Raw genomic sequence first — 12,654 nt, forward strand, 5'->3', positions numbered from 1 at the left:
AGTGTGGACATAGCCTCAGTGGACACTTGACACATTTGGATGCATGCTTTTATCTGTAGGGTAAAGAAGGGTTCACAACATTCCCCAGGGGTTTTGTTAGGAGCAGAGAGGAAATGTGTTCTTCTAATGTCAGCAGCTATTTGACAATGAGCATACCTTGCCCCATCTGACCCTGGCCAGATGATTTCATGCTTATTAACACAATAAAATAGATAACTCAGTGTTGATTGGAAGCAGGGACAAATCAGTTATGGGAATCCCTTCTTTTCTGTCTCCTGTTCTTGTTGTCAGTGCTAATGTGAATGGATTCTTCCACCACTATAGTTAATTATTTTCAAACATTGTTTTGCTGAGGTTGTTCTCTTAGTAGCGGCAAAGTAATTACCTCCACTACTCCCCACCACCAAAAGCTGTGCACTCAAATAACCATGTTTTTCTTATTAAGGTTACAGAGTAAATGGATGTCTCACACAGCTAATATTATATTCTGATTGTCTAGTTGTGACGGATTAAATAATGAAAAAAATAATTTCAATTTTTATTCTTATGTCATGTGTTCATAGCTTCACGAGTCACATTGTCGCTTCTCTCTCTCTTTCAGTTGGTGCTTGAGAACAGGAAGAAAGCTATTGGCAGTGAACATGTCTGTTGAATTTTGAAGCACATCTACTGCCCACATTTGAAACTCAGCAGGCGAGTCTACGCCCCCCCAAAAGCATCACTTCACACTTGAATGTCTCTTCGTTGATGTGATGCAGCTCAGATGCTACGATTGGCCTGTCTCTAGGCCAAATAGCCAAAGCATAAGAATGGCAACTGATGCCTTGGCTACAGAGAACTTTGCATCAGCTTCCTGAGTGAAGAGAGCAACACTGACAGATGACGAGATCGTCTGACTATTGTCGCTTTGACTGACTTGGTAATAGCAGCTGCAATTTGACTGCTCATTATCATTGCAAGCCTCAAAAGCTTTGTAAGAGCCAACCACTTAGAACCTGCGTCTGCAGTTACAACCTGATTTGATCCCAAAAAAGACTTCAAAAGGATATTCAGGTACTGACTGAGAATGACACAGCTAGAAGCCTCAGTGCCATCAATTTAATGTTTCAGCAGAACCGCAGCCAGAAATTATTAGTCATATTGTGATAAGCAGTTGGAGGAAAATTTCCCCCAGTTATTCTGTGCGATGGCAGCAACGTACAAGCTCGTTGTTAGCACTGTGAACTGTTATAACAGTATCATAATAGATCAACGTCTCCAGCATACTGTACACTACTGTAATGGCTCCTGTCAAGCCTTTCTGAATGCTGCTGGAATCAACTGCAATGTGGTCCATCATGCCACCTGTTCAGAGCTGTTGACTCCTACAGTCCAGCCTTCATCTAGCCTACGATTTGCAGGAGCTCAGGACCTGACTCACAAGTTTTCAAGTGCTGAAAGCATGGCCACTCCTGCCGAAGCCACAGTGGATAGTCATCAGCTCCTGCCTGGAACTAGCAGGGCCAAAAAGGGAATGGCCACGCAGTGTTTATCGAGTCTCAAAGACATCACTGGTGATACCATAAATCTGGCAAGTGGAAAAATCAAAGAGTTTGCATTTGAAAAGGTGAAATGTCCCACAAGTCATGTGACCTTCAGGAAAGGAAGGAAAGTAAAACCAGATATGGCCAGCAGAAAATCTACAGACTTTGATGTAACTTACAACCATATTGGCAGCAATGAGAATTGCCCTCCTTTTAGTTTTGCACAGAAAACAACTATTGAGGAAAAAGAGGCAAATTTTAATACATTGCACAAACAAAATATCAGCAACGCCACACAGTTGTACTTCCAAAATCTCTCAGAAAATAACTTAATTGCTAAGATTTTAGAAAGACACAAACCGGACAGTTCTGACTCAGGAGAGGATATAAGGGTTTGCCTGGATATTCTGCTGAAGTGCTCTGAAGACCTGAAAAAATGCACAGAGATTATTAAGCAATGCATTAAGAGCAAGTCCCTTAACAATGATAACAGTAATGCCTGCAACAATCCAGACCTAATCTACAGAGATGTAATGGCAAGACTTTCTAGCTACCTGAAGAAGTTGCCTTTTGAACTTGAACATGGGTTATCTGGACGAGATAATCAGCATGATTTTGCTGAGTTGGTTAACAGCCTGAATAGTTTGCAGCAAATACCATACCTTCCATTTGGGAATGATCAACCACCCCGATATGAGGATGTTGTCCAGTCTTCATCCCTATCTACCAATCTACCTCCTTCTCCAGTAGTACATGGAGCCACCAATTGTAACATGAAACCTATTGAAAATGTCTATAGGCCTTCATCTAATGGTAATCTTCAAAACAATGGTACCCAGCAAAAAAACTCAACTGCTGTAAATCAAACTCATGTTCTACCTCACATAATTCCACTAAATCACACTGATAGCTGTTCCGCTCAAGATTCGTTTCTGCCCAGAAACAGTGGCAATGTTCCTAAGATGTCCATGGAACCTCTTTATATTCAGGAGGATTCCGATGTTGTCAAAGTATTGGTCCAAGAATCAAGAGGGAAAGACTGTTTCAATATCGGAGTGTCCAGAAGTCTTGAGCCTCAACAGCAGGTCTCTCCTGCAGATGCTTGTAGACGACCAGGAGATACAGGGTTTGCAGTTAGAGATAATATGGGAGAAAGTAAATCCTGTGTCCGCGCAGCCTCTGACTTTCCCAAGTGTTCCAATAAGGTCAATCGAACCCCTGAAGTTATTGAACCCTCCAAAGCTAAAACAGAAAATGATAAGTTAATCCAACAAGAAGATATTGAAAAGTTACTGATGGATTTGGAATCATTTTCTCAAACAATAGAAGCCAGGCAGAAATGTGATTCTTCTGAGAACAATAACATTGACTTGAAAGATTATAGTCAGCAATCAGAACAATTCAATTTTTTGATCACTGAGTCTGGAAATAAACACAGAGAAGAGTCACAGAACGACACTGCACTATTACCTTCTCCCACTAAAGGAACCAATGTAAATACAAATAATAAAAGTGAAGCAGATGATGCTGCCCTGCTTTTGCGTATCCTGGAAAGTATAGAAGGTTTCGCTCAGGAGCTGGTAGATCGTGGGAGTAATAAAGGTACTTTGGCAAGAGAAAAAGAAGTAATGCAGATACTCCAAGATACATTATCACAAGCTTCAGAATCTTGCAAAAAGCACTCTCAACACTCAACACAGCCACTCGCAGCTAAAGACACAAGCTCATACCTATCAGTTCAACAAACACCAGAGGTGATCAAGGTAAGAGTCAAACTGCACACGTTTCTTGTTTTATGCCATATGCATTCCTGTTTAGATGTCATTCTGTCAGTTCATTTCAACAGCTCACATATTCAACATGGTAAATATCAAAAGGATCATGAGCCATGTTATTGTTTTAACTTCAAGGCTACGTGGGGGGTTTTGCCCTTTCACAAACGATCACATCCAAATCCTTTCTTTGACTTTCTTTCCTTGTCATTTGTGATCATTTGTGATTTCCTTTCCCTTAATTTGTGATAATTAGATCCTCTTTCAATTAGATGTAATTTTTAACCATATGAATATGCTAAGCAATTTCTGTCAGTCAAAACTAGTGGCATGGATATAATTTTAAGTTTTTAGCCTTGGTCTTTAAGTGTGGCAATGTCAAGCAAGTGAGGAGCAAGCTGGCTTTCTGCATGCTACATGACAGAATTCTTTTGATTTCAGACCAATAGTTCTTAATTTATTGATAGTTACAATATTCCTGATAATAACTTTCAGATTACAGAAGTCATAAGCAATGTTGTTCCACAGAACGGATCAAATGAGAAAGATTTCATCCAGAAGTTTAGTCTAAATTTTCATCTTGTTACTAAATCTTAAAGATTCAGATTAATTCATTTTAACTTGGCAGGCATAAAATATGGTTGAAAAATCATGTGAGCTCTTTCAGCACGTTTTCCAAATAAATGATAGGCAAAGATGTAAAAGTACAGTTCAAGAACAGTTCAATGGTATTTAATTGCAGTTGAACAGATGTCCCAGAGACAGTGGGAAAAAGGCCAGTTAGTATGTGTCTAGTGGTGGGTAACATGGCAGGGGTGAAACTGGAATTGGACAGGAGTGAAAAATATATATTGTACGACCCACTCAGTTTCCATTTCCTTTTACTTCAGCAATGCAGATGAGCTGCCAATGGTCCTTTACTTAGGTTGAGTTCTAGCACAAGATAATCTTCACTTGTCACACTCCCACCTGGTGGATTGTTTCAAATGAAAATCTCCTTTTGTATTTTGTGTCAAAGTAAATCAACCTCTTTAAAAAAGAGCCAAGTGGGCATATTCAAGAAATCTATGATATTTTAATATGTTGCTAGCCATTGTAAAGTTTTGATCACAACCTGATCGAAAGTTTTGCTATAGCAGAATACAAAAATCTGATCATTCAAGAATTCAAAAAGGGAATAATGTGCACCAGACATATTTGCACCATTTGCAAAATGGTGAAAGTACAAACTTGCAGTTATGTAAAAGATAAGTATTTGTTGCAGAAAGTTTCATACATGACTTTCAAAAAGCACAGTGATCCTAGAGATATATTACTGATGTCAATAATCCAAAAAACTGGATTCACAGTCCAGAGGATATTTTTCAAAATCCACCATTTCAGTTTTGGACTCACGGACAAAAAGCTGCTTTCGGTATAAGTGAACGTGACGCAACTAAATTGTAGTAAAAACTTAACTGGTCACTAATCTCATAGGAAAGGGAAGCGGCTGACAAAGCCTGGCTATATTAGACTCCATTAGACAACCACAGTGGCTGGCTGTTAACTGACTTAGGACTTAAAGGACTTAGTAGTATAATAACTATGGCACAAGTAGAAAGCATGCCATCAGCACCTTCTTGTGACAAATAGGGATGTGAATTACATCCTAGCCTTTCAGCAGTGTTCCCATCTGAGAACTAAACAAAAGCATCAGCAACCACATCTGAAATTCTGAAATTTTGTTTTTAAAAAGAGTATTTCTTCTCTATGACGTGGTTGAAAATTAAACTAGGCTACATTGGTGTGAGAAGGACATTAAATGGTATACAGGCTGTGCAGTAGCTGAGCTGGAACTGTTATCAGTTCAGTTCTTAGGCTCTAATCAATTCATATTCTAATAGCAAATTTCAACTTCATTTGCAGCAGCCTAATCAAAGCAGTGCCATTATGTTAAGTCTTGAATTAAAACCTGAATTTGAAAGACAGCCAGCATAAAAATTTGCTTTTATATTTCACTATTCACATCAGAGTATATTATTTTTCGTATAATGAGAGGGAAGTAGAGGGATATTCCATCATGCAGCCTCCTCTATGTGAACAGTTCTCTGTCTCTTATACAGGTGGACATTTTGGACACTTAGTTAAAAGGACATTTGAAATGCTTTGTTACACACATTATAAGATGCCTCACAATGATAATTCTTTGATTGCTCATACACCAAGTGAAAGACCATGCATCCCTCACAGAACCATGGAAGGGCTTAAAGTCTACTTAAGTATAGTGGTGGACAAAGTTTCAATTTAATCTAAAATCATTCTTTATAATTGTATGTGTCATCTTGTGACAAATAAAGAAAGAGGTAAATCTGCTCAAAGTTGATGGATTCTGAAAATGTGATTTATCAGCTCAATGGCTTAATTTTTCATTTAAATTCATGAAAAAAATTCAAATGAAATTGATCAAAGAATATTACTCATAGCTGAAGATATATACACATTTGATTTGGAATAAGTAATAATATTTTGACAATTTCAAAGGAATATATCATTTCATCCAATAAGTAGTCTTAAATCTGATTTTATTAGAATTATTCGCCACTTCATGCTTGACAATCATTTGTGTCAAAGATACTGTACATCAAATTTATATGCATATTTAATTTGTCTCTCATTATGAGGCAGAGACTTTCATAGCCATAGCTTTACTAAATATTCCCATTATTTCTAATATTTTAAACTTTTACATACATGGAGTTGGAGAAAAAGTTAAATACCAGGATACATCTTTCAAAAACCATATGCTATATGATTTCAGTGTTTTAGATAAATTTAACAGAGATAAATTCTTGATGATTGCACTGCATCTTCTTGAGTTATTGTTATCAATTTTATTGATATCAAATTACACTAGGAAAACAAGTGACATACAAAACAAGAAGTGAAAGATAGAGCATGTGGGGCTCTGAGTTCCATCTATTTCAATGCAAGGTATTGTAGGTAAGGCAGATGAGCTTAGAGCATAGATCAGCACGTGGAATTATGAGGCTGCAGACATTAGTGAGACTTGGTTGCAGGAGGAGCAGGACTGGCAGCAAAATGTTCCAGGGCTACATTGTTTCAGGCATGATAGGGAGGGAGATATCAAAGGAGTGGCATTAGTCTTCGGGGAAAATTTTACAGCTGTGCTCAGTCAGGACAGACTGGAGAGCTCATCTACTGAGATTAAATAGATGGAACTGAGGAATAAGAAAGGGATGACCGTGTTATTATAGACTACACAATAGTAGTCGAGATTTACAGGAGCAAATTTGTAGAGCGAGGCAGAGAGTTGCAAAACTAATAAATAAATAAAGTGATTTTAATTTTCCACATATTGACTGAGATCCCCATGCTGTAAAAGGACTGGATGGGTTATTGTTTGTCAAGTGTGTTCAGGGAAGTTTCCTTAATCAATATATGAGGTATAGAGGTCCCAACTAGAGAGAGTGCAATACTAGATTTGTTATTAGGGAATGAGACAGAGCAGGTGAAGAAGTGTGTGTAGGTGAACACACTGTCATAATTCCATTAGCTTCAAGATAACAATGGAGAAGGATACTCAAGTTGCGATTCGAAATTGAAGAAAGGACAGTTTCAGATTTCAGATTGAGTTCAATTCATTTAATCACATGTACATTGAAACATAGAGTGAAATGTGTCCTTTGCATTAACAACCAACATAATCAACCAACAATCAACAACTAACACAATCTAAGGATATGCTGGGGGTAAATGGCAGGGGTTGCCCGACATTCCAGCAGCAACGTAGCATGCCCACAATGTTCAGCAGATGACACGAGCAACAACAACAACACAAAACAAAAACAACAACAGCAAAACAAGCCTCTTTCCATCTTCCCACCACTCACACTCACAGACAGGCCTCCAACCCCAGGACCGGCCAACAACAGACCTCCAACCTACAGTACTCAGCCCAGGCTAGTAGCCTCACAGACATCAGGCCTTCCAGCTTTCAGACTTCTGTCCTTGTGGTGAACTACATATACCTGTCTGGACACGCCCCCTGCTGACTGCTCCTGTGGCTCCTCCCACAGACCCCTGTATAAAGGCGATTGAGGTCTGAGCCCAGCCCTCAGTCTCCAGGATGTAGTATGGTGGTCAACCACTGCTTGTTCCTTCTTCCAGTCTATAAAAGCCGATATCTCGCCTTTACGTCTCAGAGAGAGTTATTGATGGTGCATCAGTCCTCTAACTTCTGGACATGCCACCAGGTCTCCAACTGGCTGACTCACCACTAGTCCTCGTGCCCCCAGCCTGCACAGCCCTCTGAACCCAGGACTCGGCAAGTTAGGGGGTCACCAGCCCTTGACCATAGGGCCTGCCATTGACCAGGGATCACTGGTCTAGGTCTTAGCACTAGCTCTTGCCCCTCTCTTCATTTAATGCCCCTGACTCCTAAGTCCCATCATCTCTGCCCATAAACCATAACCTGTTCTCTAACTCCCTGTGCTACCTCAAAACCATCCCTATGAACCTAAAAGAACAAAAAAGTCGAAGCCACAACCTTAATGGACAGTGCAGCAGGATGTCATCTTGACCAAAATTTTAATGGCATCAGAAAGGTGTGGATACCCTTTAAAAGGTGAAGTCTTGAGAGTTCCCTCAGATCCTACCTTACACTGAGGATGCATTCCTCAGAGGTGGAACACAGAATAACATTATGCAAATGGACATGGGTGCCTGATAATTAAAAAAAATCAAACCCGAGATGTTATTTTAAGTACACACAGTAAGTTGTGGAGTACCCAACACGCAGGTCAGCCTAACCTGTATATCAGTGGAGGGAAGCGGGCACTGGTTACATCTCAGAGGAGGGACCAGACTGAGAGTCCTCCTCTAACTGTGGCTACTTCTTCAAGCAGGCGTCGAGATTTGACCGCCTTTTCTAAAGTTTCCACTCCAGAAGCAGTTCTCAGTAGTAGGAAATCATGTCGAGAACACCTCTCTTTGTCTTATAGCTCCGCTCCCAGTCAGAGTCACTGTTGATGAACATTGCAAATTTCAAAGAGGCACCAACATTAACCTGACACTCACAAGCTTCCAAATGCCATATCACTTTCAGTTTCACACCGATGCTAATGCTTTCCCGAGTAATCTTAGATGTACCACCTTCACCGGAAGTTTCAGGCCGTTTTCAAGACATTATGGGTGGAAAAATGGAATAAATTGGCGAGTGAGTAAGAACGTTTACACACACGGGAAAGGCAGAGGTTGAACAAATACGTGATTGGCTGTGAGTGGCTCAGAGCGTATGTCAAGTGCTCTTATTGGCTGATTGAATGTTTACTGTAATGGCTGCCACTCGAGAAGTTTTAAGTGTTGTTTAGAATGAATTTTTTTGTTATTTTTTAAGATTTCAATAAAGAATCGATTAACCACATTGTATCAAATCCACACAATGCAAGGTCTGAGTGTACAAAGTTTTTATGTTCCTGTTAGAATAAAAGGCAAGGCTGACAGCTTTAGGGTACTTTCTTTTGAGGGTGCATAGCAAGTATAGGCAGAAAGAAACAAATGAGATACTTGAGGAGTTTAAGAAATGCAAAGGAACACTTAAGAGGGAAATCAAGAGAACTAAAAGAATGCATGAGGTTGATCTGGCATTAGAGGTGAAGGAGAATCCCAAGAGCTTCCATTGATACATATATTAAGAGCAAAAGTCAAAAAGCTTGCAAGGGGAAAAAAATGGTCCAAAAGGACCTGAAAGAGTTGAGCAAGATCTTAAATGAGTACTTGCATCTGTATTTACTAGGCAGACGTCTAGTATTTGACTACTTGAAATATAGTCACTTACGTGAAGCATTTGAAATATGTTATTGTTCTTTAACTGCTGATCAAACTTGGAAGGTCTGCTGTCAAAAAATACTAAAACTAGAACAAAAGTTGAAGAAAGGTTGTCACCCTGAAATGATACCTGCTGGTATTTCCAACATTTTCTGTCTTTATTATTCATATCTTTAACATCTGCAGCTTTTTGCTTTCCAAGGAAATATCATTGTGCTATTAGATCAGTACTGGTGAAGTTGAGAATCAAATGCTATTTGGCAACTATTTATCAGCAAAATGGAAATGAACAAACACTGCATGAAGAATACTGCATCTGTTTTTGATTGGGGAAGGTAATGCTTGTTTCTTTCATTCAAGAAAAAGTGGTCCACAGTCAGAACATTTGATAGGATGGTTGTCATCACTTACTTCATCTAAAGTTTGCTAATCATTTTTGTTCTGCACTCTACTTCAGAGAAAAAGTATCTTTACTGTCCCTGCAAGTACCATTCTCCATTTTCATGAAATATCAGGTAAAGGTTGTTCCTTCTTATAATTGTGCACTCTGCATCACACTTCTAGCTCACCCTAGTTGCGGGGGGTTGGGGGGTTGGGAGAAGCTGGTCATTGGCAGGACCTGATTGCCAATTTAAAAACCTATAACTTAATCCCTCTGGTCAAGTGTATTGTGTTTACTTTTGAGCCGTGTTTTAATTTTAGACCGATTAGCAATCCCATTGATGCCTTTAATGTTGCTGAAGGAGGCAGCTGTTAGTAGAGGAATTTCAGTTGTGTCATTTCTTCAGTTCTTTTTTGGCTCAGTGTAGTAAGCAGCACAGTATGACAACACAGTTGAATAAATAAAGCACTGGATCTTGAATATATCCATTTGATGTGTACTGCAGCCATCGGGTAACATGGAAATACATCAATAAACAGGCAGACTTTAGGTTACATAAGGGTTCTATTTCTGTCTACTATCTGTAAGCTGTTTTTCCCTGAGTCAGAAACATTTGTTACCTCTAGACACCCATACTTTATCACTCGACGTACACCTTCTATAATATTTTCATTCCATTGAATAGTCACTCATAATTAAACCAATGTAATATGTAGTATCCAGTCATTCATAAATACCACTAAATACTTCATAACTTTTAATACTATCATAAATGTTATTACTGTTGTGAAAATTTCTTTAAAATTTTATGACAGAATTTATGTAAACTTGGATTTCTGTAAGTCAGGTCTTCTGTAAACTGGGTAGGCCGTATTTTGCACAATAGTCCTCACAACTTGGAGATTCTGAATGACACCTAGACCTCAGGGTGAACAAATTTTTGCAGCATCTGTGAGGATTTTTATGTTTTTTACACACTACACTATTTTTTACTACACTATTCTACTGTATTACAAAATAAATTCTGACTAGGTGCAATTTTTTTCTGTGTGGATTTCCTCAGTACATTGTTTTCCATTGGACAGGTGAGATCCATATAGTATAATGATGACAGTTTCTAAAACGCGCCATCTTCTGCATTAAAACTGAGAATACTGCTGATAGTTTTAAAAAAACTCATTTATCCTTACAATTTGCATATTATTACTTCATTAGCAGTGCCCACTACAAACATGTTTCAAAATTAATGGTACAAATTTTTAATTTCTCTACCAGTATTTACTACAGACTTTAAAAATTAAATTAAACTTCCAATTTTTATCGTATATTTATGGTGTTAATGTTTTACCATTAATTGTTAGCAAACAGTTTGTATTTCTACTTTTCATAGGAAAAATAATCGTATCTTAATCTTGATCAAAATTATCAGAGCTGCATTTCATAAGCAGTGGATATATTCTCCATAGGTTGTCTCTTCTACCTGGCTGAATCAGAATCAGGTTTATTATCTCTGATATATATTGTGAAAATAGTTGTTTTGTGGCAGCAGTACAGTGCAATGCATAAAAAATTACTGGAAGTTAAAGTAAAAAATATATAACAATAATTAAGCGGTGCAAAATGTGAGCAAAACAGTGAGGTAGAGTTCATAGGTTCATGGACCATTAAAAAAATCTGATGGAGAGGGGGAAGAAGCTGTAACCTCTTCCTAAAATGTTGAGTGCGTGTCTTCAGGCTCCTCTTCTTCCTTTCTGATGGTAGCAATGAAAAGAGGGTACATCTTGGGTGGTGGTGGTCCTTAATAATAGGTGCTGCCGTTTTGAGACATCAACTTTTGAAGGTTTCCTTGACGGTAAGGTGACTTGTGCCCATGATGTAACTGGCTGAGTTTACAACCCTCTGCACCTTTTTCCAATCTTGTGCATTGGCCCCCGCAATACCAGATGGCGATGCAGTCAGTTAGAATGTTCTCCACATACATCTGTAGAAATGTGCTAGAATCTCTGGTGACATACCAAATCTCCTCAAGCTCTGAATGAAATATAGACACTGGTTTGCCTTCGTTGTAAGTGCATCGATAAGTTGAACCCAGGATAGATCTTCAGAGATGTTAACACCCAGGAGCTTGAAGCTGTTTATCCTTTCCACTGCAGACCCCTCGGTAAGTGTTGAAAGACTTCTAAGATAAAGTACATAGTTCATGTGTATTAGATGAATGAGATGTCTTACAGACTGACTAGGTGGCCACAGAAGTAACAATCTAGACCATGCAAGGCTACAAACAAATAACATGGAAAAGCAGCTTAACCATGGATAAATGAACTGAGGATAACCTGTAGGTAAACATGGGAACATCATGAAATTGCCTGGCAGTTAATTGTATCAAGTCTAAATTTTTCCTGACATCAGTGATACATATGATGGTCCACAAGTAACACAACATACATTTCTTCCCTGCAGAGATAAAATAAAGCTTTTGAGCACAGTTTGACCTTGATTGAATACTGAAAATACAACTAGGTTTGTGCTAATTAGTTGCATTTATTTCTCCTCTTGACATTTTACTCATGCCATACAGACTTCAATGTCCTGTCTCCACTAATCAACCTATGTTGCAAGGATCAACAAGGATGAAATAAATATACTTTCCAATAAGTTTTCAGTGTATCAATGTAGAAAAATATAGTTTGTGATCCTTAAGGACTTCCAGCCATTTAATTAGCTTTTCTAACTCAGTCTCTAAAATAGATTAGGTCTAAATGAAGAGGTTGAAAACCTATCACCACTATGAAGATCAAAGTGTACAAACCATAAGATTATTACTCATTTTAAGAATTCCTTCTTAAAATGTGATCTATTTCTGGCATGCACTGTTATGAAAACTTACGCTGGCAGCCTCTTAGCATGTTTTATGCCTATGATTAAAGAGGGCATAAAGATCTTAGTAGTCAACCTGCAGTGAGTTGCGTGCAGGGTAATCAACAGGATTCTGCCCTCCTGACCTGTCAATAATACCTTTAACCATAACATCGTCAGACTGTTTAATATTCATAGGTCAACTCCTTCGCTTAGTCATTGAGAACGTATTACAGAATTGGTATCTTGACAGTGGCCTTTAAAATAAATTACTCTACCAGATTATAACCCGTAC

At 38.5% G+C, this 12,654-nt stretch overlaps 1 protein-coding gene across 4 annotated transcripts in view; it reads left to right on the forward strand.

Moving 5' to 3' along the window:
* ppp2r3a (protein phosphatase 2, regulatory subunit B'', alpha) overlaps window positions 1–12,654 on the forward strand; it is a 346,067-nt gene that overhangs the window by 180,225 nt on the left and 153,188 nt on the right. For all 4 annotated transcript variants that reach the window (XM_073040814.1, XM_073040812.1, XM_073040813.1 and 1 more), the window contains one exon: window positions 602–3,286. In XM_073040814.1, coding sequence (XP_072896915.1) covers window positions 1,187–3,286 — 2,100 coding nt within the window. In that variant the 5' untranslated portion in view covers window positions 602–1,186. The remainder of the gene's footprint in view (window positions 1–601; window positions 3,287–12,654) is intronic.

This window comes from Hemitrygon akajei, chromosome 3 (genome assembly GCF_048418815.1).
Source record: "Hemitrygon akajei chromosome 3, sHemAka1.3, whole genome shotgun sequence".
NCBI lineage: Eukaryota > Metazoa > Chordata > Chondrichthyes > Myliobatiformes > Dasyatidae > Hemitrygon > Hemitrygon akajei.